Raw genomic sequence first — 26,908 nt, 5'->3', positions numbered from 1 at the left:
GACTAACGAGAGCAAGTGGTGTTTTTTTTTTTTTTTTAGCTTATGAAGAACTTACCCCGAAAAGTAAGACAAAAAAAGAGAAAAAGAAATATGTAAAAAAAAAACTTTTTGTTAGATGTAAGACACTTTTCAACCAAAAAAAAACAACTCTTAAGCGAGAACAAGTGTGTACACGGCGTTTGCCACTATTGTTTTTTTGTTGTTGTTTTTTTTTTGGAACCACTAATATTAATTTATGTTTATTTTTTTGTTATTATTATTATTGTTATTTTTGTTTGTTTATAAAACTGTTTGTGTATATGTTTAATTGTTATTAAATTTATTTGATGACAAAAAAAACCGCTCCACGACACGTTTACGAACAATAAAAATAAAAAAGAACGAGCACACACAGAACGGAGACGCACAACACAGGGGCAACCTTCCCCAACAAAGGTTCACTGACAACTGACAAAATCGTAAGCCTTAAAGAAAACTTTAGACGTGGTCTGATGGCGTCCCATCAAATAAATTAAATAAGTAAGTATTCATTTATTGATTCGTTGTTTTGATACATTTGTTAAAAATTGAATGAATTTAAAGCTATGGCATTGCCGTCAGTTCGGTTAGCAATTTGATATAAATATGTATAAAAAGTTCTTTTCATTACAAAATATTTTAGGGCCAATCTTCCACTGAGTTAGCTTATTTAGAATTATTATTATTATTATACTTTATTGAACAATAATATAATTACAAAATTCAATAAATATTTATCAGAGCATTAGTTACCAGGGCCTTCAGCTCGTTATTTAGAATTATATGTGTGCCTACTGCCTATTCTGTCAAATGCCTTGAAAAAATCAAGTGATAAGATTGATACATGATTTTTACATGAAAGCGCTGCGTTAATGTAATGTTAATGTCTAAGTAAAGTAGGGAGTCGGTGGCACTACGACCATGTTTAAAGGCTACTTGGTTTGCGCTAGTGAAGTTATTTTTTTCTATGTACCAAAGCAGTCGATTGGATATAATTTTTTCTAACAGTTTGCTAGAGCATAGCAGCAACGAGATTGGTCTGTACCCCAAAGGGTCTGTCAATTTTTTGTGGGTTTGGGGATCGGTATAACACTGGCGACTTTCCACGTCTGTGGTATTATACCTTGATCCAGAATGCTATTGTACAGTTCCAAGATTCTTTGTTTAAGTATGAATAGGGAATTTTTTAGCATAGGGTATGAGATGCGATCATAATCTGGGGTTTTACCTTTAAGGGAGTTAAGACAGCTTTCTAGTTCGAGAAAACTAATTTGTTTTTCGATGTATTTTGCTGAAACACTTAGGTTATCAAGTTGCGGTTCTCGGGCTATTGCAAGACGTTCAGAGTCGAGGAAATTTGTGGAGAAGTTTGAGTCACTAGAGTAATCAGACCAAGCCTTGCCAAAGTGTTCGCAGATACCTGTTGAATTAGTTAGTATTCCAGATTCAGTAACTAACGGATTAATCTAAATTGGAGTGTAGTTCCCTATAAGGGATTTTATATAAGCACACATTTTTTTACTTGTTGAATGCGGATTAATGTTGGATGTAAACTTTTGAAAACTTATTAGCATTAGCTTGCGATAATTAACGAGGTTGAGATGGACGGATATTTTTTGAAAATCTTCCACAGACTCTGTTTATTATTACGTAGTGTAGACAGTTCGGAATTCCACCATGTAGCTATCGATTTATGGGGAATGTTCTTTGTTTGGGGAATGGCTATATTGGCAGCAGAACGGATCGCTTTGGTAATTAAAGCCGCCTCTTTATTTATATTTGAGAATTGTGGTTTATTATTAACAAATTCTATTACTTCTTTTTGAAATGAATTCCAGTTAGAGCGATCAATTTTGAATTTTGAGGGTGTTTTTTTGGGAGTTGACTTACATCCAAGATCTATATGTGTCAGTATCGGCAGATGGTCACTACCGTGTAGATGATCGGAGATTTCCCATGAATAACTGCGGAGATATAGCTGTAACATCTACGTGGGTCCAGGTTTTATGGGTCGAAAAGTGCGTTGGACTACAATCATTTAAAATGGCAAGGTTGGTGGTTGAAAGAAAGCTTTCGAATTCATTACCTCTAGAATTAGTTGCTGGGGAGCCCCATAATGTGTTGCTGGAATTCACATCTCCTGTTAGTAAGATCGAAGTTTGGATGTTGCTCATAATATTAATTAATTCTGTTGAAGTAAATGTTTGGCAGGGAGGGATGTAAAGTGAAATAACAGTCATTTTGGTGTAAAGATGAATTTCTATTGCAATTATCGATATTTTGGAGTTCACAGATAAACGGTTATGAGAGAGGGAACTGTGAATCAGTATTGCAGTGCCTTGTTTTGCTGAGGTGTTTGTTGTTAAGTTGTGGAAGTACACAGCGTATATATATATATTGTTTTTGGGGATGTGGCGAGAAGTTAGCTAGAAAATGGGTTTATTGTAGGGTTATTATTGAAGGATTGTAGTATTTACTAATAATTGTAATTTGTGCCAATTATTAAAATAACCATTAAGGTTTCATTGCAGGACCTTCAAGAATAATTTGTTTGTGGTGTTGGGTTTTTGTCCAATATACGCCGAGTTGTATTGAAAAAAGCAAGAGTTGGTGTTGTGGTTGTTGGTGTAAGTGTGTTTGCGACTCCGCTGGTCAGAACCTGGGGCACCCGGGACTCCGGAGGTCCCCGATTGTCTCAGCCCCTGGACAGCGGAGTTGACTTTGTTTGTACATAATTTGTTATTATATACTTTCATCGTCGGTTTCTGAGGGATTGATGCAGTATTTTTTACTGTTTACAAGTAAATGGGCGAATTCTGAAATAGGTGAGTTGCAATCAGCTGACATTTGCTCAGTGCCGCGGCGGGATATTTGGTGGATTTTGTGTTGAGATATTGTTTGTATTTTGTGAATGAGGATTTTTTGATAAGTGGGAGTCGTTTGAATGATATTGAGTATATGAGTTTGAAGCGGTGGAAGAAGGAGTGTTTTGTGCATTCTGTACTATTGCTGAAACTGTATTGTTTTTGGCTTGTGTGGATATTGTTACTATTTTCATTGTTTGGCTATTTTGGATTTGGGTTGTGGCTTGCGCTGAGGATATGGTCTTTAAAGAGGGTTTGAGTGTTTCAGACGATGATATGTTTGCGGGTGTTGGTTTCGGTTGAGTTGATTTATTTAAAACTGTTGCATATGTTTGGTTAGAAGATGATTCGGAGTTTAAATCCTTGTAAATTTGTTTAGCTTTAATCAAGTTACACTTCCTAGTTGTTTTGATTTTAAGGATTTCTTTGGCTTTTAAGAAGTTTCTACAGGATTTTGAGAAGGCGGGATGTTCTTCGGAACAGTTTGCACAGAAGGTGCGTGTGCATGTGTGGGGATCTGTTGGTGGGAGGTTGCAGTTTACGCAGGAAGGATCATTTTTACACCTCTTGGCTGTATGACAGAGCTGTTGACATTTTTGGCAATGCATGGGATTTGGGCAATATTCTACAACTTTGCCGTTGTACCATCCAATATTTACAGTACTGGGTGGAATGAGACCAGTTGGAGTTTGCCATCAATGTTTTTTTTTTAAATTTGTAAACTTCTGTAACTAGTTGTGTTTTCATTTCTTTAACAATTTCTTCCTCTGGCACATTTATAAGATAAGGCGCGTAGACAGTACCTACCTTTGGAGGCATTAAGATTTGTATGGAGAGGCACATTATTATTGGACAGAGGTTTGATAAGGATTTTTTTGAAAGGAAAATGTCAGTTTTTTTTGTGATTTGACCAAGATTAACAAATTGCCATCGCGAAGTTGGGTTATGTATTCATGACCTGTGCTGATACCATCTATTGCTTTTTTAAGTAATAACACACTAAAGGACAGTGGTTTTTCATTATTTTTTGGGGAGACCACTATAAATTTAGTGTTGGTATATGTTGAATAAGTTGGGATTGAGGGACTTAAGTCTATATTTGTATAATTAGGTTTTTATTTTTTTAGTTGTAGGTTCGGCATACGTATCTATTTCTAGAGCGCTGAACCGGTTACCTGAAAGCACATGTGGCCCGTAGGCCATTATTGCACAGTTTTTATCACTAACCGGATTTTTTTTTGTAACTTCTTAACGGAGAAGAAAAAGAAAATTATAAGAGAGACAAGAAAATATTGCTATTGAGATAGCGGGATAAGTACACACGAAAACAATCCAGGTGCACACTTATAAGCAAAGCGATGCTGTCGGCTTGGAGGTTAGTCGGTGACTGAAGATATATCTAATATTTAGGCCTACAACGAATGCTAAACAAATAGAATTGATGGTAACTTTCATGGAAAGTGATCCAAATGTTGCTAAAAATAATTTGCCATACATACATATTTAAACGCTTCCTTGTTCAGGCGAAAACGTTCCTTTAACCTTGAAAATATTTTAGGAATTTACTTAAATACAGCATGAACAAAAGGATTTGCATTTACTTACTTGGAACTTGAAAGGCTCGTTGGGTCGGATGAATCTCTTAAGAGTGAACCGAACCGAATGCAAATCAAATTTTAACTTAAAACTTTTCCAACATTCATATTTTGACTTTTGTAAACAGGTGTGAAGTAAGTTGCGTTTAAAAAAATACCATTTTTCATTTTTGGCTAGCAACATTTTCTTGATTCCATTTTTGTTTCTCATAATCGCTGTACGCCATAAGTTTCGTTTTTCTGGTTTTCGTTTTTTCTTGTCGTTCGTTTCGTATTTCATAATAAGGGCCATGATTTACTCGTAGTTGGAGTTTTTTCACGGACGATATAAAGTCTACTCCTGAATAATGAAATGGTCGACATGGAACAATTCTTTCTTTAGGTAGGTTTCCCATTAACTGATCAATGGAACTGGATTTAGCACGGATACATTGAATACATTTAGAGAGTACCTTGCGTGTTTCTCTTCCTTGACTTAAAATCCAAAATTGTTGGGGAACCATTTCGGGTACCATCTCAACTCAAAAGGTTATTCTATGCTTGATCCAGAATCCAACAGAGTTTGGATATCAAGATCCTTGCGAATTACCGAAAATCAACCTAATAATCCAAAGTTACCCACCAATATCCAAGAACCTAGAACTATAAACATTAATTAAAAGGAACATATTTATCTGATACATGTAATGAGCCGCTTGTCATCGAAAAAGAGCAAGTTTTTTAAGAAGATAAACACCTTGTTAAAGAAGGACAGTCAGTAGCCAAAGGAGGTGAAGACGTTAAAAAACCGACTGAAAATCAAGAACATCGAAAGTCAAACCGTTCAAATAAAGGTATTTCGCCTGTTCGTCTGTTGTACAAAGCCCTGGTTAATAAAAGAACAAGAATCCTGGGAAGAAGCAATGCTTTTATCACTTGTCGCAAAGCGCATATTCACTGAAGCTACACAAGAGGAAATCAAGTCAATGAACTAGCTTCAAGTTTGGACACCAACAGATCTGCCGCCTGGAAGAAGATCATTCAATTAAATGATTGTTCATCGAATGAAACGAGAACTGACATTTTGATAAGGCCACTTTCCAAAGAAGTTTTTCTTTAAATTTTTCAAACTTGTTGGGAATTCGAACAAATGAACAATCAAAACCATTTGGAGCGGGCAGAATGTTGAAAATACGCTTTTAGATTGTTTTATACTTTAAATTACTCATACTTTGCTTTAGAACTTTGTTTCAAGTAAATTTTCTTAAGGGGGTATTCTGGTCATGGAGACATGAATTTTAGGTAATTTTTGAAGTGCTGTAGAAAAAAGCAAGCAACAATTTTACCATCAATTTTTGTATACATTATTTATTCACATTAGAAGCATACAAAAAAAATAAAAAAGTTAAAAAAAAAATAAAAATTGCGTTAGTCATCAGCTGATGGATTGGTGAGTCTCAAAAATTTGGTGCGTGACCATACCCACGATTTTAACTCTCCTAGAAATCTGAAATCAAAAACTAAAAAAGATTATTAATCTACAATAATGTCGCAATGTCTGGAACTACGGAAAAGTAACAAACATTTTTTTTTACACAATGGTGACTGCCTAAAAAAAAAAATTTACCACTCTTTTGAACGTTCTTAGATTTGTTAAAAATAGTAAAAATGAAAATTTGGGGATGGCCGTAGTTCCGGAATCTCAAGTAAGTCGGTTCGGCAGAACCTGAGAAATCGTGGGTATCAGATTCAAAAAGACAGTTCTGAGAAAAACGCGTTTAAAGTACCCCATTATCTCTTTTGTTCTATTAGTTGCTGCTCAGCAAAATACTTATTTCTCCGAAAATAATTTGAATTTAGGAAAATCCTCTCGTAGACATATTCTTAAATAGTTAAACTATGAAAATATAAAAAAAAACGATTTTTTTTTATTTCTAGACCATAATACCCCCTTAAACTGTTTTTGTAAAAATTAAATTAATTATTATTATTAAATCATTATCGTGCCTATGAAGAAGTCCTCTATTATTTCTAATATACTTTTATAAGATACTTTTAAAATTGCAACAAATGTTGGATTAAAAAAAAAATTAATTATTGTTTAGCATTCAAACTGTTGATTGATGTGAATAACGGTAGGTAACCATCATCGTTTTTTAGCAGTTAAGTATTACTTCAAAGTCTGCTGCTTCAATTTTCTTTTTTTTATAATTAGCGAACACTAAAAGGGTTTTGTGTACCTTTAATATGCCAAATACACAGTGTGAGCATTAGGAAAAGAGGAAACGATTCGAAAGGAGGTGTCGGTGTACATTCATTTTGAATTCCTGACCATTGCAATGACAGGGAAAGATAGAGCGTGGCAAGGCATTCAACATTCGCGTAGTACGGCTAAAAAAAGAATCTCTGTACTTCATAGTACGGCCGAAGTTGGACTCAAGGATAAACTGGTGGGCATCCCGTTGGGCGCGGATATTACGGTTAAATCGTTTCAGGGGAGGAAAGAAACTGGCTATTTCACTATTTTTATTCCCCAGTGTACATTGCTGTGTATATCGGAATTTAATGAGCTAATCATATTTTCCGTTGCAGTTCCACATCCGAAGAGGAGGGTTGTGAATCTGGAAACGAAAAAGAAAAGCTAAAAGTGATATCGTCAGCGAAACAATGTATTGGATTAGAAGTGGCAGAAAGGAGATCATTTATAAAAATAAGGAAGAGGGTCGGAGACAAAACAGAGCCCTGGGGCACACCAGCATTTATTTTATGAGTTTCAGACTTGAATCCGTCCAAAACAACTTGAAGTTGATATTTTTTTGTCAACATAACATCTGAAGAAGTTTTACTCAAAATCCTATTAACGATAATTAAATTTTAAAAATATGATATCTTTAATTAATACGGGTATTAATGAAAATTTACTTACACACCGAAAGTGTTTGACTAAAACTTTTTTTAAAAAGTCTTGAAAAATAAGAGAAAAGTGTTGGGGGACTTTAAAATACATAACTCTGGTGCAATTTGAGGTACAAAAAAACTCATATAATTTCAAGGACTTAAAAATTGAAATTTAATTGCTGTGTACAAAGGCTCAACGTAAACAATCCTTACAAACTAAAGGTTTATAAACTTAATAAAGAAAAGACAACTTTCATTACTTATGTAACTTATTTTGTATTTATTAATTGTTTTGTCAATACGTAGTTGTTTTTACACAATTTTCTTATCATTTTTTTGTTTCGTTTAAAACGTTTATGAATGAATAACATTCCTGCAAAATAACACTACTAAATTATCTTATATTTATAATATATAATAATATTTATATATTTTTTTAATTATAATTGTATTTATAAGTTGTGTATTAGTTAAAATAAAGATTTTTTTTTTTCAAGTATATGTTTGTACATATTTCGAAAAATTATGTAATTTTTAAACTAATTTCTTTTTGTCTGTCGTTTTTTTTTGTACAAGTTATTGAATATGTAATATTAAATTATTGCTACCCATTCAAATAGGAATAAAATTAAAAAAAAGATGCACACAAATAAACCAAGTTTAAAAAAATTTACGTTTAGAAATGATTTACTTCTTGAGTTTCTGTACTTGATAGCAGGTTAAACAAATAATTTAAACTATTTATACTTACTAAATAAGCATTGGGCTTGATTAGAGGCAAACATTTAACAAAAGTTAACTTTTTTACTGCATTATTTTTTTACCCGAAGTTTTGTTTACATATTATCGCCGCCATTTTGGTGATTTCGAGCAGACTTTCGGCGCGTCATTACTCGGGTTGGCTGGCTATTGCTATTTTCGTCATCACTTCGATCAACCGAAACTCCTCCAATTTGCGAGTCATCTTCATTCAAATCAATCGACAACACGGAGGAAGAACGACGAGTTTTCTTTTTTGTTTTTTTAACAACCGCATTTCGCGTTGAGGTGCCATTTGTGCTGCCACATTCACTTGAGTCACTGTCAAAATTACGTTTGCGAGAGTTAAGACGCGTTTTGACTGTTGTACCGCCCATGGTACTATTGCTATTGCTACTGGCGTCAATAATAAGATCGTCACTGTTCGCGGACACGGGCTGCGTTAGTTCAGCATCGTTTACGTTAGCATCGTTCGAACTGGCTCCATTAAAAAACTCACTACTACTTGCACTACCCAATGTTTTATTACCACTGTTATTGTTGCAGTTGGGATTTTGCGTCCTAAGACACGAGTTTTCTTCTATTGTCTCAAGATTGCTACTACTGAGTATATTGAAATTAGCACCGGGAACAAATTTAGGATTTGCCGAATTCACAATAGAAGGTGGAGAATAATTATCCACTGATTTAAGAGAAATGGTAGCCTTAATTGCGCCACCGTTCATAGAAAGGTGTTGTTGTTGTTGGGCGGATGGTGATGATACAGTAGCAGGTTCGGTAGGTTCGTCGGTTGTTCCATTTTTAAGTTGGTAATTTTCCTTTTCCAAAAATTGAATGCGATCTCGAGTGGTTTTCAATTCTTGTTGTAGAAACAAAATTGTACTTTGCATTCCTTCGACATCTTCGTCAAGTTCCTGGAGGAAGTCATCGAGTTCTGAAAAGATATGAAGACAAAATTTTGTAGGTTTTTGTTTTTGTAAAAAATACCTATCAATGATTTTTTTTTCTTAAAACTTAACAATATTTTGTATAAGATGAAAAAAGTTTGAAATCTACGTCTTTATTCGTTCATACATAGTATTTTGTAGGTGTGTTTCTTAAATTTCAATTTGACTCATTTTCGTAATATAAATGTTCACGCAAATAGGTTTATTGAACTTGAACTTACGGGTGTTGGTAGATTGTTTATTGAACCGGTCGTCTAAATTTTTTTTTATAATTCGTGAAGTACTAACTTTACTTTTAAAATCTAAAAACTTAAACTAGGCTGCTGAAAAATGTGAATTTGCAATTTATACTTTTTATATTCAGCCCTATTCTGCTATTCTCGTGGATCGTATATTCGATTCACCCATTCGATTCCCTTTCACACTGCATTTGAATTCTGCTATCCATCGGGTGAACTACATTATCCCAAACCAACTTGACATTCAAATAAGCAACTGTTCATGTAAAATTCTTGGGAATGTTGGATAAATTGTTTTGATTTATAAAACAAATTAAGTTTAATCAATCCACCTAAACAGAATAATTTGTGTAATTTTTGGAAATGGGCAGTGTTTTACTTTTTATTCTAGTTGTAAGCTGAGGAATAAGAGAATAATCAAACAGAGAGCTTTGGAGAAATGTTAAAAAGTGTCTTCCTTCCCCTAAAAATGTTAATATTATTTTATTTATAAAACAAATATTCTAAATTTAGCAATTAGTTTTCACTTATATTTTGCTTACAAAAATTAAAAAACCAGACATCAAATGAACAATCCGCTGCATTTCATATGTGGATCTGAATTGTATAGAATGAATGGGCGTATTCACAAAGCTAGTGGCTACGTAGTCAAAATTCAACTAACTTTGTGAATGCTAAATTGCACTACAAAGTTAGTCAATCCGGAACTGTCTATTAGTGAAAAATACAAAATAAGAAACATTTGTGTTTTCAGAACTTTAAATAGTTTTTCTTCTTTTTAAATTCAATAAAACCAAATAGAAGATATAATATGATTGATTTATATTTGTATTTAAATTTCGAAAGAATGATTTCATTTTGAATTCTTGTGGCCTTACCGAGCAGCTTATTGTGAAACGTCAAAACCAGTGTGCACTAAATTTGGGTGGAAATTTCAACTACTTTTGTAGTTAGATTTAGCCAATCAGAATTCCTTGACTACGTAGCCACTAGCTTTGTAAATGCGACCAATGCTTTCACGTGAATAGAAGAATACCGTATTACCGACGTTACAGATATACATAGATTCACTTCGAATGAATAGCAAAGTAATGAATAGTGAAAATTCAAGTAAAATTCCCCAATGATTAGTCATTTGTAAACCGCATTTCGCATTATTTATTTTCATAGCCCTTTTTGGGGATAGTCTCGTCACTATTTAAGTGGCCATATGAAAGCTTGCATTTTTCCTGGTTGATGGGATAATTTGAGAATAAACAGATTACTCAGTGGTGTACTACATTATCAAAATTAATGATTTGTTAAATACAGCTTAAGGATTTTAGGGTACACGAAAAAGCACAATTTAAAAATAATCGGCCGGCGAGAAAAGTAATCCAAGATTTCACAATAAAGCGAAATCCACTGACGGAAGCGGAATCCTAAAGAAGAAGTACTAAAGACATTGAAGGAGAACTAAATGTCACCGATGCGTTGCAAATCGGGGAAAATTACGCTCCGAAGGTTACCTCGATTGGGTTTCGTTAAAAAGATTTTACCGAGAGTTCCGTAAATCATATGTGATTAAAATTCTATTTATTTCTTTTGTCAGACCAATTTTAGAATACGCTTGGCCTGATAGACTTTTATTCCCTCCATACACTCAAAGATATCCCTTGGTAAATCTCACATCTGTTTTTGGTAACACAAATACACAAATATTTGCAGTTCCGTTTTATATCTGGTGTATTGTATGTATTTCAATTTCATTCAGGCTATCTTAATTTCCTTCCTGGTTGATCACCGTGTGTAGATAAAAGTAGTAATGAAACACAAAATTGTACACACAATAACACTTATCTCGGATGAAAAACAGGAAGAATTAAGACAAAGCCCTAGAGAAAAAGGAATATACTATGTTGGCCTCCTGGATATTGAGGGCACTTTCAACAACGTTGACACATCCGCTAACACTCCTGCTATGACGACCCTAAACGTCGAATACTCACTCTGTAAGTTGATTAATTTAATACTAAAAAGCAGGATCATCAACTCTAAAATGGGAGATTTTTGTACGAAAAGGTCTGTCGGTAGAGGCACTCTGCAAGGTGGTGTTCTGTCCCCTCTCCTGTGGAACATAGTGGTTAACGAACTACTAATATCCCTTGAGAGAGAAGGCTACAGAGTGGTTGCGTATGCCGATGATGTTGCTATCGCCGTCACAGGAGAACATCCTAATACATTGAGAGGCAAAACGCACTCAATATGCTCACTAGATGGTCTGATCACTGCTGACTTAATCCTCAAAAAACAAACCTCGTCCTTGTCACACGGAAATACAATATACCAGTAATTGTATCTCCTTCAATAAAAGGTGTACCACTAATTTTTACCAATGAAGCCAAATATCTTGGTCTGATATCGGACACTAAATTAAGTTGGAAACCTAATATTCAGGAAAGAGTTAAAAAAGCTACAGTAGCTCTCTTCCTTTGCAAGAAAGCCCTAGGAAGCAAATGGGGGTTTCAACCTCGCATAACCTTTTACACATCGGTCATCCGACCAATACTTATGAACGGGGTTGCAGTATATTGGACTGCACTGGAGAAAGTCACATACTACGAAAAACTCAGCAGAGTCCAACGTTCTTCATGTCTCTGCATAAGCGGGGCATTGAGAGCCACACCCTCAGCAGCGTTAGACACTCTCCTCCATCTGACACCCCTAGACGAAACAAGTGGCAGCGAGTACCTATAAGACTCAACGCCTTATGGGCAGACACGCATACGACTTTGTGTAGCCTCAAACAATCTCTTACCTTCTCTTGCCCTGCTCTTTCACTAAGACGCAAACTTCATCTTGGAGACTACTCTTTTGATAATCCCAGTGAACTAGCTAAAAAGGATATCAAATATCTTCTTCGCTTTATAAAAAGCTCAAAATGGTTCGACTAGTAAAAAGTAATTCATGTGGTATCACAATGGGCCTTTTCTTTTGGCCTAAGCGCGTGGATTCTGAATACGCAACCACAGCGCTAAATAAAATAAAATGGGACATGATGAACCATAACTTCTTTTGCTACTTAGGAGAAACGAAAGAGCTCTACGATATTGGATTCCTTATTAAAAAAGAACTAATACAAAATTTCCAACATTCAGTTTCATAATGAAAGAATGTGCAGCATACAACTTCAAATCAAAAACATAAAAATGACACTAATTCAAGTATATGCACCAACAGACGACGAGGAAATGCTGAGATTTTACAATAACTTAGATGAAATATAAACAAATAACAAAACAGAGGTAATGTATGTAATTGGAAACTTCAATGCAAAACTTGGAAAGAGAAAAAGGTAACTACAAAATGGAGACTGGAAAGTAAAAGACCAACAGGACAAGAGATGGAGTGACGATCTTTACCAAATCGAAAATTGGTACAGTGTAAAATCAAGACATTTGGACCGCCTTGCGGGAGGCTTATACCAACATCTAATAAAAATCATTTCAATCTCCATACATTTGAAAATTATCCCAGTAAATCCAAAGCGAAAAAACTTTCAATTACTTGAAAAGCCAAAAATGAATACAATTTTGAAGATAACGTAATAAAGCTTAGATAATAATAAATATCTTAATTTACCCATTAGAACAACTTTTAGTAGATTGAACTATGGCGCTAATAGTCCTCTTAATCAGTAAATTTAACTAATTCTCTATACTTATTGACGCTACAAATAACAAATTCTTAGCCGAATACTAATCAAGTATCCAATAAATTTATATTAAGGTCAACCATTAAAAATAAAACATACCTGATTGTGATTTTTTAACTTCTTCTGCAAAGCTTTTTTGCATTGCTAGTTCAGTCTCCAGCTTTGCTAAGCGCCCGTTTGAAGTCATTTTTCCAAGTTCTTCATTTTCCTTTGAAAGAAGCATGAAGTTTCATTTAAACCTTTTCAAAAAAAGTAGAATTTGTATTGTTTTACCTGATATAATAACCGACATTTGGCCATTAGCCGTTTTCCTGTATTCGAGTCCGGTGTAAATTTCCAAGCTGATAATTCTTGCTGAGTATCTTCAAGCTTCGCTTTAGTTGCTTGTAATTCTTTTTTAAGTTTTTCAAAGAGTAAATTGACAGCAGGGTCAAGAAGTGCAGATCGTAAAGCTGCGGGACCAGGAGCCTGTGCAGCCTTGTATTCTGCGATTTGACTCTAAAGATATGAAACAATGTTTGATAATGAAGAATATTTTTGTATGTAGGTAACACTTACGACATAGTCTTGAAATTCTTGTTCTTTGTTGGCAAGTCTACGCATAAGTATTTTTTCCCGTCGCTGGGCATCGGTAAATTGCTGTTGAACCCGACTTTGTTCAATTTTAAGATTGTGTATTTCTTCTGAAAAAGGGATATTTTGAAAGTAAGTAAAGCTGTTTAATAAAAAGATTTAAAGTTAAAAATTTGTTCATAAGAAAATTTAATAATACATCTTTAACCATAAACTTATTCCAAATCATACCAATAAAAGAAACGAGTAAAATTTCTTTGAAATTGTATGCAAGAGACTCAAATCGTCCATCCACGTTTTTGGTATTATTTCTTCATCTTTGGATGCTAGGTGAACATCATATTTAAGGACGAGGTTGTAAAGTTAAGGTAGATTACCCGAGACAAAGATTTCCGAGACTCTATAATATGGATAAGGAACACAAAACTATTTCACTTCAACTATATATCTTGTATTTAACTACACATATATTTCGGGCTCATTTAAGGGAATTATTTTCTTCAAGTGACTTCAAATATTTTATTTGGTATCACACAACACTAGCCACTGATAATATATTTCCCATTCACTGTTTTTCTTTCAGACCTATTGCAAATTACACTTTTTGAAATATTGAGAAGAAACTTTGTTTGCTTAATGGAGTTAATAAACATTAAATTAGGTTATGGTTTGATTTAAATTTTAAAACTGTATTACCGCTTAGAACTAAAATTTATAAGTTCTACAAGTTCTAAGTAATTCCTTGTAATAGTCTATTTTGTTCGTTCGGGACAACATTTTTACAATTTTGTATTTACTTTATTCAGCCTAACTAGGAATAAATTTTGAAAAGTTATTAAACCTATAAACAATTTGTATAAATAAAATAAAATAAGAGGAAACTTCGCTCCGATAACATGAAACATTTCTTGTAAAATTAATAATCAAACTTCTTTACTTCTATCGTTTAAAAAGAATAAAATACGAACATTAATTTTCTTTGTCCATATAGAGTTCAAAAAGGTATACAAATTATTGAAAGATTTTCTTAATGCAAAAGTTTATCCAAACATTTTAATTTTCCTTATTTTTATTTATCAGTTAAGCAGATTTTTAAATTTAACAATCACTTTTTGCTCATAGAAATCTATTTCATAGTTGAATATTCTTCAAAATAAAAATTAAGTCTTGAAAAATATACTAGAAAAATCTTTAAAATAAGTTTGTTTTAACCGATCTCCAAACATGAAGACATGGACAAAGAAAAAAAATATTTCAAATGATAACCAATAAATCATCTTAAAAAACTATTCTGTATTCTTACTCTGGCTGTAAGAGAGCCTCGATTAAAACAATAGATGTGTAAAAAAGATTAGTTTCGCTGTTCCAGAAGAAAAGTATTTAATACCACAAAACGAGTTACTATATTACTTAAAGACTCTTAAATCGTGTTTATTTCTAGTCAAAATATGTAACAGTAATGTTCGTTAGTTCAAGAGGCTTCAAGATTAAACATTTAAAGAAAATCTAGATGATATAATGGGCAGATTCTGACAACATAAGGGATTTAATTTCCAGTGAACTGCATTCTTTGAACGTACATTTTGACCAAGGCAGTTAATTTTCACGTATCATAAACTTCTCTTCAACTTTCCTTCACCAACATCTACTCTCAGTTGATCGTTCAAAAACTACCAAAAACATAATTGTGTACAAAACACACCTCGGTAAGCTATAATTCCATCTCGACTTGTATTTTGTATTTTATAGAATTATTACTTATTCCTTTACCAATATGACAAGAAATTCTTTTACATAATATATTTAATAGAATTGAGCACAAAATAAATAAATCACGTAGTAATATACAGTGGCGAGGAAACTGGTCGGATGTTTGTCAAACCTAAGTTCATATTGCTGTTAAACTTGTAAAAATTATTCAATTTGCTTCCGGTTTTCAATTATTGATTCTTTATTTATTACTTTACTTTATGAAATTTGTCAAGAGCTTATTGCGTTTCTCTAATAATTACATCATTATAAAGTAATACGACGAAGAGTTAACATTGTTAAACCCAAAAATTGTGAAATTATTGTGCAATTAGTGCAAAATGAAGAAAATAAAGATTTGGAAAACCGAATTGTGGTACTCCTGCAAAAAAAGGAAAGAACCCGAAAAATAGCTGAAAAGACTAGCGTTGGAAAGTCAACAGTGACAGCAGTACGAGAAAGAAATAATTTGGAATCTCCGGGTGATTTTGGAGGACGACCAAGAATTCTGACGGACAGTGACGCTCGTGAAATGGAACGGCTGCTTCGTAAAAGGTCCAAGCTAACACCTAAAGAAGCTACACTGGCCATTAACAAACCAACAAACGAATGGAAAACCAGAAGAGCATTGACAAGAATAGGGTTAATCGCGTCTGTAGCAGCTTCAGCAACACCAAGTCAAACAAACTATGAAACATGGCGGCGGTAGTATAATGGCGTGGGCATGTTTCACTTGGTGGCACGTCGGACTTATCCATAAAATAGAAGGAATAATGAAGAAGGAAGACTACCTAAATATTTTTTGCAAACATATTTAGCTGAGTTTGTTGATCAGTGTGCTTATCCAATTAAGGAAATTGTATTCCAACAAGATGGAGACCTCAAGTATACCTCAAAAATAGTAAAAGAGTGGCTTGAAAACCAACTATTTAAAACATTAAAATGGCCTGCACAAAGCCCAGATCTCAATCCAATTGAGAATTTGTGGGCAATTGTTAAAAGAACTTTGTGTCAACACGATTCTCCTTCCAATAACTTAAACGAGCTATGGGATTGAGTCCAAGTTGCCTGGACCAATATACCAAACACAACAATTGAAAAATTAATGGAAAGTATGCCGAGAAGAGTGTTTTAAATAGAAAGGGTCTCTGGTCCAACTACTAAAATTGTATTTAAATCGTTTTTTTTTTTGTATGCTGAGTTTTTTTTCTAAGAAATTTCCATTTTATGTTTGTTTTATTACCTTTTATGTTATTCAATGATGGGAGTAATAAATAAAGAATTAATAACTGAAAACTGGAAGCAAATTGAGTAATTTTTACAAGTTTAACAATAATATAAACTTAGGTTTGACAAACATCGGACTAGTTTTGCTCATCACTTTAGTTCAGCTTTCCTTTCAATGGAAAATTATGATTAGCTGTTATTTCGACATAAGTAGAAGACTTGGAATAGTTCGGCAGATTTTTCTTGACATTTAATCGTATGAACCTGCCCAATGGCAAATTGAAATAATATTTCTAGCTTAGGTAACAGTAAGTGTTGCCAGGCGCCATTTGACATTTTCAACAGAAAGTTTGACATTTTTAACTATAACCTTCTACAGAACATGTTTCATTTAAGCGCGATTTGTGTTGTTGACAGTTACTTAAAAAATGCATCTCGGGCAAAAATGGAATTAACTCGTGAACATTTTCGTGTGATTATTTTTTATAACTTTGGATTATCAAGACAAGAGTGTAGCGATTAAACTTAATTCTTTCTGCAGCTATAAAGCACCATTCTATAGCACTGTAAAAAGCTGGTATAACGAATTAAATCATGGTCGTCGTTCGGTCCAGGATGGATTCCGTGAAGGTTGTCCAAAATCGATTGTTGTGCCATCGATGCTGTGTATGAACTGATAAAGCAGGATCGACGTGTTACATATCGTGAGATAGAGTCATCTTTTGCTTTACATGACTAGCATCAATAAGATATTACATGAAAATTTGGCCGTGAAAGAGATGTGTTCGCGTTGGATCCCGCATAATCTAATAAACGCTCAAAAGAAGGCTCGTGTCGATTGGTGCAAGGAAATGGTGAAAAAATACGATCAAGGTGCATAAAAGGCTATGTATAATATCTACACAGGTGACTAATCATGGATCTATGCGTATGAGCTTAGAAACAAAACAGCAATTCGACTGTATAGGTCTTCCGAGATGAGCCAAATCCAACAAAAGTTGCACATCGAAGCAAATGGTTGCCTGTTTCTTCGGCATTACCGATCACGTGTCGACAGTAGCGTTAGAGCAACGAAAGCCGGTCAATTCTGAATTGTATACGACAACTTGCTTGCCAGAAGTCATCGAAGAAATTCGGAAAAAAACAGAAGAAGAGGCGAATCGTTCTTCATCATGACAATGCAAGTTCTCACACCTCGGCTCATTTTTGACCAGCCAAAACATCGAATTAATGGGTCATCCACCGTACAGTCCTGATTTGGCACACAATGACTTCTTTTTATTCCCGCACATTAAAAAAAAATGCGCGGACATCGTTTTTCGACCCCTGAAAAAGCCGTTGATGCATTAAAAAACTTTGTTTTGGAAGTACCTCAGTCGAAGTAGAAAAAGTGCTACGAAAATTGGTTCAAAGGCATGCAAAAGTGTATTGCTCTTCACGGAGAATATATTGAAAAACAACAAAATCAATAATCGTAATTCTTTGGTTTTTCATTATTATATTATTTTATATTCGGGATTAGTCTGCCCAACGCATCTTTGTTTTAATTACTATTTAAGTATCGGCATTTAATGGTTTCGAATTTCAGCATGAATAGACTTGCGCCCAAATAACTCACCTAAATTGGTCAAATTTATTTTAAAAATCATGGTTCCATAAACCTAATGGAAAAAATAATATAAACGATCTTAGCTTGGAAATTCTATTGTAATAAAAAGCGTATTTTGAAAGGTATAAACAAATTTAAAAAATGTCTTACAACTCTCTATACTTTAAGGAACAAATATAATATTGAATTTTCAAACTTAAACAAAAGGAAATAAATATAAAATAGCCCTAAAGTATTTCCTATTAATTTGCGATGGATAAAATAATAGAAACGAATTAAAAATGGTACTGTATTTTTGTAATAGAATTATTTATATATATATTTTTATTTAAATCGGTTCTTTCAATATAAAATTAACCACCTTGACACGTCATGTCTTAAATAGTATGGAATACCATCAATTTGTATTATTTTTAACCTTAAGATGTCCTTTTTGTTGGCCCTGCAGTTTCTTTTAAATTCGGTCCAGACATATTCTATTATTTTAAAATCAAATAATTTTGATTTTGCGAAGATTATATTGTGTCTAAAACTTTGAGTGTTACGGTTCATTATCTTGCGTGAATCCTCATTAATGGGCATATCCTCTTAGACAAAAGGCAGAATTTCGATGCTATGGGTCCGAATTTTGTCAAATGCACATGTTTTTCATTTAATTGAAAAATTTGGCCTAGCTTCAGATAATGAAACAAACTAGCAAAAACTCAGTTTTTCTACCAAAATCCTTAATTAATCCTTAATCTCCGTGTATTTGGGATCTTACTTAAAGTTCCTAGATCGTTTGACATAATTGTGGCCATCTAATCTGAACTCTAAATTCGACTCCGAATTCGCGTAGGTGATAGTTAAGAAGTTTGTCTATATTTGTAATTGTTTCTATTATTTTTCCCACCTCTGTATGTAATTCAAGACCAACCCTGGTCGCTCAAGGATATTCAAGTTCAAATATATCAAGGTAGATCTAACAAAACCTTACAAAAACCGACACACATATAAGCACCCAAAAATGATTATTAAGGCGCAAAGTTATTGAAGAAAACCGTTTGCCCAGAAGCTATACGTCGCGTTTTAAGAGAAAATGGCTAAAATAGCACAGTGGCAAAAAAGAAAACCATTCATTCAAAAAAAATAATAAAAAAGAGCTTAACAAAGAAACCCTTTTACCAACCGTAAAACATGATGGTAGTTCGTGATGGTTTAGGACTGTACGTCACATTCGGTTTTTATATAGAGAACCAACTGGTCCATTTAAACATTTTTAAACAAATTATAAGTGCTAAATTAATGGCTATTTTTAGCACATTTTATTCACACCAAGATAATGACTTTAAGCATATATCTCTAATTGTACAAAAATGGTTCATAATTGCCCCACAAGTAATCCAAAAAGTAGACTGGAGTCAAAAAGCGTTCCATTTCGAACACGGAACGGATCTTCAAAAAGTTGCAGTTGGTTTCATAAAAATAGCAGTGCTGGTTACACTTTATTAGATTGTCAATTATTTAAATAAATTAAATTCTTAAAAAAAATAGCATGTGACTTGCATCTAACGGTCTTTAATTTACATATTAGAGACTTTTGGCTTGAAGTTATACTCAACTTTTCTCGGTGAACACACATTATTTCAAATTCTATGAATATAGTGTTCATAAAAATAGCAGTGAATTAGATTTTATAATTAAAAAGTGTTTTATTTTTATTTTTAGGTAAATTAACATTTTACTATTTAATGTTTTAAGTATTTGTAACATACTAGGATATACAAAATTTATAAATATTAGCTCAAAAATTAACAAAGGGACGGTAAAAACACTGCACCGAACAAATTCGAAAACTTATTAGAAAACTGCATTTGGAGAGAAAAACCTACCAAAAAATTCAAGACATCCTAAGCTGTTCAGCAAAAATGGTCAGTAACGCCTTAAAATGGCAAAATAAACCTGAGAAGCGATGCCCAAAAAGGATGACGACTGAAAGTAAAATTTTTCAGTTATCAAAACAGAACCCTTCCATAAGCTCTAGGGAAATAAGAAATGGTCTTCGATTGTCTGTTAGCGCTGTCAAAATACGAAGACGTCTTTTAGAAGCGAAGTTACCAGATCGAAGACCAATCAATGTCCCATTCGTGACGAAAAGGCATGTGGCAAAGAGAATGGAGTTTGCCAAAGCGCATAGAAAATAGGTAAAAGAGAAATGGAAAGTAAAGTCGTTCATTTTGGATCCAAGGGTCGTCGAGAATATGTGAGGAGACCCCAAAATGCAGCAAACGATCCACGGTACACTATAAAAACAGAGAAGCATGGTGGAGGGAAAATTATGATATGGGCTTGCCTTCCATACTACGAGGTCGGGCCTATTTTTCTCATCGGGGGTATAATGGATGCAACCTAGTATGTGAAAATTCTCGAGGAGATTATGTTAACCTATGCTAAAGAGGAAATTGCCGTTGTTTTGAATATACCAACAAGACAATGACCCTAAGCATACGTCAAAAAGGCAAAGACATTGTTTGCGCAGAAGAAGCTATGCGTTGTGGAGTGGCCCGCTCACTCCCCCGACCTTGACCCCATCGAAAATTTGTGGGGGAGTGTTAAGAACGCAGTTCATAAAGCAAAACCCAAGAATTCGAAGGAATTTTGGGAAGCAGTGCGTGATTGGTGGAAAGCAATACCAATCCAAACTTCTTACGTTATAGATCCAGTACTTCGCTATGCACTGCTATTTTTATGAACACAACCATATATTTTTAAAGAACTGTTTTTACTGTGACAAAGCTAATGGTAAAAAATCGATAATACTTATTTTCTGTTATTATGAATAAAACATTTAAGTTTGTTATAAGAAGTTTAATGACATATATTATAACGTTGATATTGAAAGCCTTTTTGTTTTATTTGGAGAACACTGCTATTTTTATGAACACAACTGAATATTGGAAGACTGGTGACAGCAAAACAAAAGACCGTTGTTTCAATACAAAGAAGACTTAAAAGCGTTATTTAACAGAAGGGAAACCCGACAAAGAAAGACAATAAAATGTCTTCAGTTTAAACCAATAACTTTGTGATGTTAAAAACTACACTTAGTATTAATTTTACTTATTTTTCATGCATCCAAAGATAAGATTGGTTTCATTTTTATTGTTACTAAGTTTTAAATAAACTGTTTTTCTTTTAAAAACACATTTTGTTTTTATTAAATATTTAAGTCAGGCAAGATGTATGTATTTGTATGTTTATATTGTTATTATCTGTCAGATTCTAATGGGAGAGCCTTTCCAGGAGCAGTAGCGAACCTTTTATTTTCACTATAATCAATTGATATCTTATAAAAAGTCCATGAATGTCATTGCATTCGACATAGATCATGCACATTCGTAATCCATCGCTTTAGTGCTCACTCATTTAATATTGATATAGTGTTTTATTGTTTCTGTTAAGAAGTCTTAGATTTTAAAAATTAGGTGGCGCAACAGTTTATTGAGAACTAGGGCCTAGTGACTTACAACTCTTAACCATTCCTGTGTTCGAGTAAAATTGCCCGGAATGGATGAGACCTACAGTTTAATGGCGAATCTGAAGAGATAATTTGAGTACTTATCATGGCAAGAATTACTATTGGAGTATTAGTGAATTCCTCGCAAAGCTTTAGATTTTACGATTTTTAAAAAGATTTTTGATGATATGGAGTTAAAGTTTTAGTATTTATAGTTTAGGGCTTCATTAAAAATAGTGTACACGAATGAGAGGCAAATATACCACTCTTCTCTGTACTGACAGTATTTAACGGACAGAGCAAGTAATTAAAAAACTCTAAAATGAGAGAACTTACTTCCTATTGGAATCACTTGTACTTAAATAAGAAATAGGTATTCTTGTTTTTAAATAGATGAAGAGCAATAATGAACGAAAACATTTGTTTGTGGAATGCAAAGAACATATCTACTTATTTTGGAAGAGGTTTGATTGTTCTTGGCGTTAAAAAATATTCGCAAAGTACCTCAAATACTATTTTTTTTTTAATTAATGCAGCCTAGATTTTTGTTAGTAAAAAATTCCTCTTGCATTACATACAAATCTAATGTAAATATATTTTTTTCTATTAAAATAAACAAAAAGGATGGGACAAAACTACACTTCGTAAACTTTTTAAAAATATAATGCAGTATGAAAACGCCGTTTTTCATCTCTTCTGCCTTCTTAGTCATTATACAGTTGTCTTTTGTTGCCTAGAAGCTCTTAACACAAAAAAATGTTTGCTTAAAAGCTTGAATGAAGTGGAGTTTTTGTAATTTTTTCGAGTTTTCAGGATTGACATATACCTATAACTTATTATTTTTTATAGAACTTTATCAATAAAAAAAACATTGTGGAAATAGGTGAACCGGCCAATTGATTTTGCTGTAATTGCAAAATGATCCTTCCATAATATTACCTACTTATATCCGAACTTAAAAGCGATATGTTCGTTCAGATCTGATGTCAACATAAATATGAAAGAAAATTTGTTTTTAACGTTGCCATAACCTAGGTCTTAAATTAAAACAAACCATACGATAGAAATTGTATCTCTCCATTGCAACAAAAAAAGGTTCTACATTTTGAATATGAGTAGGTACAAAAAATATATGTATTAATATTCTAATAAGACACATAAAGGGGCACTTGTGGAAGTACGTTCGCTATTTTTTTAATCAATTTATTAAACATTTACAGCACCACACAATCAGCAACGATCGCGCGTTTAAGATAATTACTCACTTTACCGTAACCGTTTATTTATAAGCATGTCCTTTGAAACAAGCGAATATTTTTTCTTATTTACATGGAAACACAATCAAAAGATAGACAAATATGACATTTTTTTTAGCAAAAAAGGACTGCTTTCATTTTAACTATTTTTTCACAATTATTCTTTTTGCATCGCACTCAAGGTTAACAAAATACCGATAAAACACTATTTTCTTTTCTTTTTTTGTTGAGGTTTCCTAGAGTCTCGAGATCTCGAGTAACAAACGTAACGATAGACTATAAAAACATTTTGGACGAATTTCTCTTAGTAAATAAAATTAAATTTAATTTTGAAAAAGAAAACAAGGAAATAGAAAAATATTGAAACCGCACATTCTTGTTTTTTTGTCTTCATTGAAACAAAAATACAATAAATTTAGTATGGTTGTTTTTTTTTTGTTTTTTTTGCAAAATTACCAGTTTTCTTTTTTTAATTGATTTTTTTAGTTTTTGATTTGTAAGACTTTTAGTTTTTGTTTAGATACCTTCCAACAAACGTCGATGCTGGGCTGTGTAATTAATTTCTGTGGCAGCGGAGGCCGAGGCTAGAAGCGTCGATGTTGTTGATGAGTTGTTATTGATGATGGTGATTTGTGGTGAAGCTGGAGGATGCAGGACAACACTACCTGCTTCGTTGGGATTTATAGTTGTAGCCGATGTCGTTGAGGATGTTGATGACGCTGCCTTATGTTTATGTATAATATGGTTTTCGTCATTATTGTCCGATATGCTATGACTATGATCGCCAGCAGCTGCAGCTGCAGCCGAACCACAAGTTTTTAAAATTGTCTTCTGTTCATCAAGAGTCATAGCAGCGGTGGCTGAGGCGGCGACGACACTCATTTTGCGGAAAAACAACACCACCAACTACTTTTTTAATTTTTCAATTTTTTTTCATAAATTGGTCAAGTCTACAGGATAAAGAGAATACAATACAACAGCTTTCATTAGGGTAAAATTTAATGATAAATAAGTAAATAAAAGCGAAAAGAATATTGGGAAGAATTAAAGAAAAAAAGGAGAAATAAATGCCAACAGTGTACACGCACTTCTATATTTCTTTTTTCTAATATATTCCGCTGGTCTGGCTCTGTAATTCGCTGACAATGGCAAAATTTTTTCAACTGAGTTTTACACACTTGCGACGAGGCGAAAAGGTTAAATTATGTCGCAAAACACCAAACGAATACTTGCTAACAATTTAATTATAATTTACTTGTTACTAGGATGCACTTTTTCAGTAAATTTGAAGACACAATTTTTAAAAGAAATCTTCACTCTGTTCTACGGAAAAAATTCAACATGGACGCTTTGAGATGTAAAACGAAAACGAATGAAAAGTTAATGACAGAGACAGATATACAAGATGGACGTTATTTGAGGTTATTACCATATGAGAAAACATAGAATCTACGAAACAGATTGGATGTGTTCACAAAGCACTTACGAAATTTAACTATGTGTTTTTTTACCATTCTAGTAACTAGATGTATACATTTTTTACACAAAACCTAAAACCGGGTTTTCGGCAAAAAGTTTTCGAAAACCCTAAAAATGTTCAAACGTTTTCGTTTAAAATTTCAGTGAAAAAAAATTGTGAGTTACAGTTAAATCCTTCAATTATTATTTGTGAAAATAAAAAGCATTCTGACCAATGCAAATTGATTTTAATGCGTACAAAAAAAATTTGGACAAAATATGATAATTTTGCTAATATTTTTTTTACTATCTCAAGCATATATCTATACATTCTGGAACTTCTGGATGCAACTGAAAAAATAAAGAATTATTCGGAAATAGGTAAGCTTGTTATAAAAATTCAATTAAACTGAAACTAAACTTTATTATTTTGTACAGATTCGTATTAGTACTTCTTGTGGACGTGAAATGTTGGCAAACAATGATTAGTATTTTAAACAACATTCCAGAGTGAGCCTTAGAAATGCAAGTTACAAACCTTAGGAAGAGTTTTTCAATATATACAGCCTCTGCATACAAGACACAGTATGCATCATTTTGAAAATATTTTGTCAGGAATTTTCTCGTACAGTTACAGATTTCAATTTAATGAACATATTCACATTTTCAGTGTTAAAAAATACTATAAGCAATCATTTCCGTTATACAACACATTTTTTCCGTTTTATTTATTTTTTTTTAAATAATTGCATTGAACATTTTTTTGTCTTCTATAAATCCCTGGAGAATCAGTATCATCTTCGTATTCAAGGGTTCTAGAACCGGGAAACGTATCTATTGATAACTCTCACATTTAAAATAAATATGAACATAATGCACTGTAGTGTTGTTGTTTATTGTTAATGTTGTTTGTTATTTGTGGAACTGTAAAAGACAGATCTAAAATGAAAGACGTGTTGTTCACTTCAATACTTTATTTAAATTGTAACGATTTAAATAGTTGCTTTCATTCATTAGTGAGGGTATCTTGCTATAATAATATTATTATTGGCATAATGTTAAATGATGCCAAAAAGCTTGAATATTACATGCACATTCCAATACTAAGTTGTTTTTTGTATTATTATTTATTTAATATTTTACCTGAGGGACGACCTTCCTCCACAATAAAATCAAGGGTCAAACCTCTGGAGTTTTGGATAAAAATTTAAAATATCAAAGTAAAATTTTTCATGTAATAGCAGCCATCAGCTGTCTTGCTCACATTTAATTGAGCGCTGAATGTTTCGAAAGGTTTGTTTGCTTCATCTTATAGTTTTTGACATGTTTAATATAAGACATGTTGTTAACAAAAACTTGTGGCTTACGAATAATGTATGGGAAAAATTAAATTTTAGATGTAGTTTTTGGCCGACACCGATAATTTCGTGAAAACCTGTTTTGAGTTTGGTGTGAAAAAATTTTGTTTATTATTCTCATTTTCATATTTATGGTATTTGAATTTGATTTCTGCGAAAATGGATGCTACAGCAAAATGTAGAAGGTATTCATTTCTACATTAATGGAAATTCGAGGAATTCTGAAGTCAATATTATGAACGAACTTATTTATCTATATTGTAGCTTTTTCGTCTACACCAATATTGCCACTATAGTATAGGTTCTCTATGGTAACCATACTGTAACGAGGGTAACCGAAGCTTCACATTTGTTCCTTATTTTTAAACATTGTTACTATGTTACAATTTTTACGTTCCGTTTCACTTCTTTCAAGAATTCCATTTAAATTACCTTTTAATTGTGAGGTTCATGCAACTAATTGCTATATTTATCTTACATAAGTGAGATGCTTTTCCGAATTTTAATGTGTTTTTATTATAAAGAACTATAAATACCTTTTAACTATCATTTTAAGACCAAGGAAAAACACTGTGCCACCATTTTTCTTTTAAATCAACATTTTATGGGTGTCCGAAAATATTTTAGGATTTTCTTCCTACTTCTTTGTTATTAACTTTAAATTAAATTACATTTTATGATTTATTACTAACTTTGATTTATTTTTTGATTTCGTGAAGGCTTGCGGCAACACTATACCGTAAAAAAGTTTTAGTATATTATAGGAAGTAAGAAAAAGGTTGACACTAATTTACCTAGTTTTGGGTTGTATCTAGATATAGATTCAACGAAAGAGCTGTTAAAACGATTTCTTTCAAATTTAAATACACGCTTAAATTAGTTTTATTAAAATTGTAAGAAAACAGCCATTTAATTGCCGTTTTATATAAAACACATCAAGAAAACGCGAAGGCAAATTTTCCCATGTGCTAGACTATGATATTTGTGTCACCTTAAGTTTTTTCCACAGGAAATGTGAGATACTTATATTTTAAATGTTTGCATTTTATTTGTTTTGAACAATTTATTTAAATAATTATTTATTATATTTTTTTCGTTGAGTTGTCTAGATACTCACCAAATTTGTAATCTGTCAAATCTGACCCACTTGAAGTTGGACCAAGTTTACATTGGCTGCGTTCAATCTCAG

The 26,908-nt window shown here is 32.9% G+C and overlaps 1 protein-coding gene across 1 annotated transcript; it reads right to left on the bottom strand.

The window, feature by feature from the left end:
• Positions 1-7,605: 7,605 nt before the first annotated feature.
• LOC129949602 (pre-mRNA-splicing regulator female-lethal(2)D) lies at positions 7,606-24,268 on the bottom strand. Its single transcript, XM_056061164.1, has 6 exons — positions 23,992-24,268; positions 23,428-23,853; positions 13,552-13,676; positions 13,267-13,491; positions 13,093-13,201; positions 7,606-9,047 (listed from the first exon to the last, which is right to left on the bottom strand). The coding sequence occupies exons 2-6, from the start codon at positions 23,783-23,785 to the stop codon at positions 8,191-8,193; spliced, it is 1,674 nt and encodes a 557-aa protein (XP_055917139.1). The 5' UTR covers positions 23,786-23,853; positions 23,992-24,268; the 3' UTR covers positions 7,606-8,190.
• Positions 24,269-26,908: the final 2,640 nt, after the last annotated feature.

This window comes from Eupeodes corollae, chromosome 3, assembly GCF_945859685.1.
Source record: "Eupeodes corollae chromosome 3, idEupCoro1.1, whole genome shotgun sequence".
Lineage (NCBI taxonomy): Eukaryota > Metazoa > Arthropoda > Insecta > Diptera > Syrphidae > Eupeodes > Eupeodes corollae.
The sequence above is the reverse complement of the archived record's forward strand: the minus strand, read 5'-3'. Positions and strand labels throughout refer to the sequence as shown.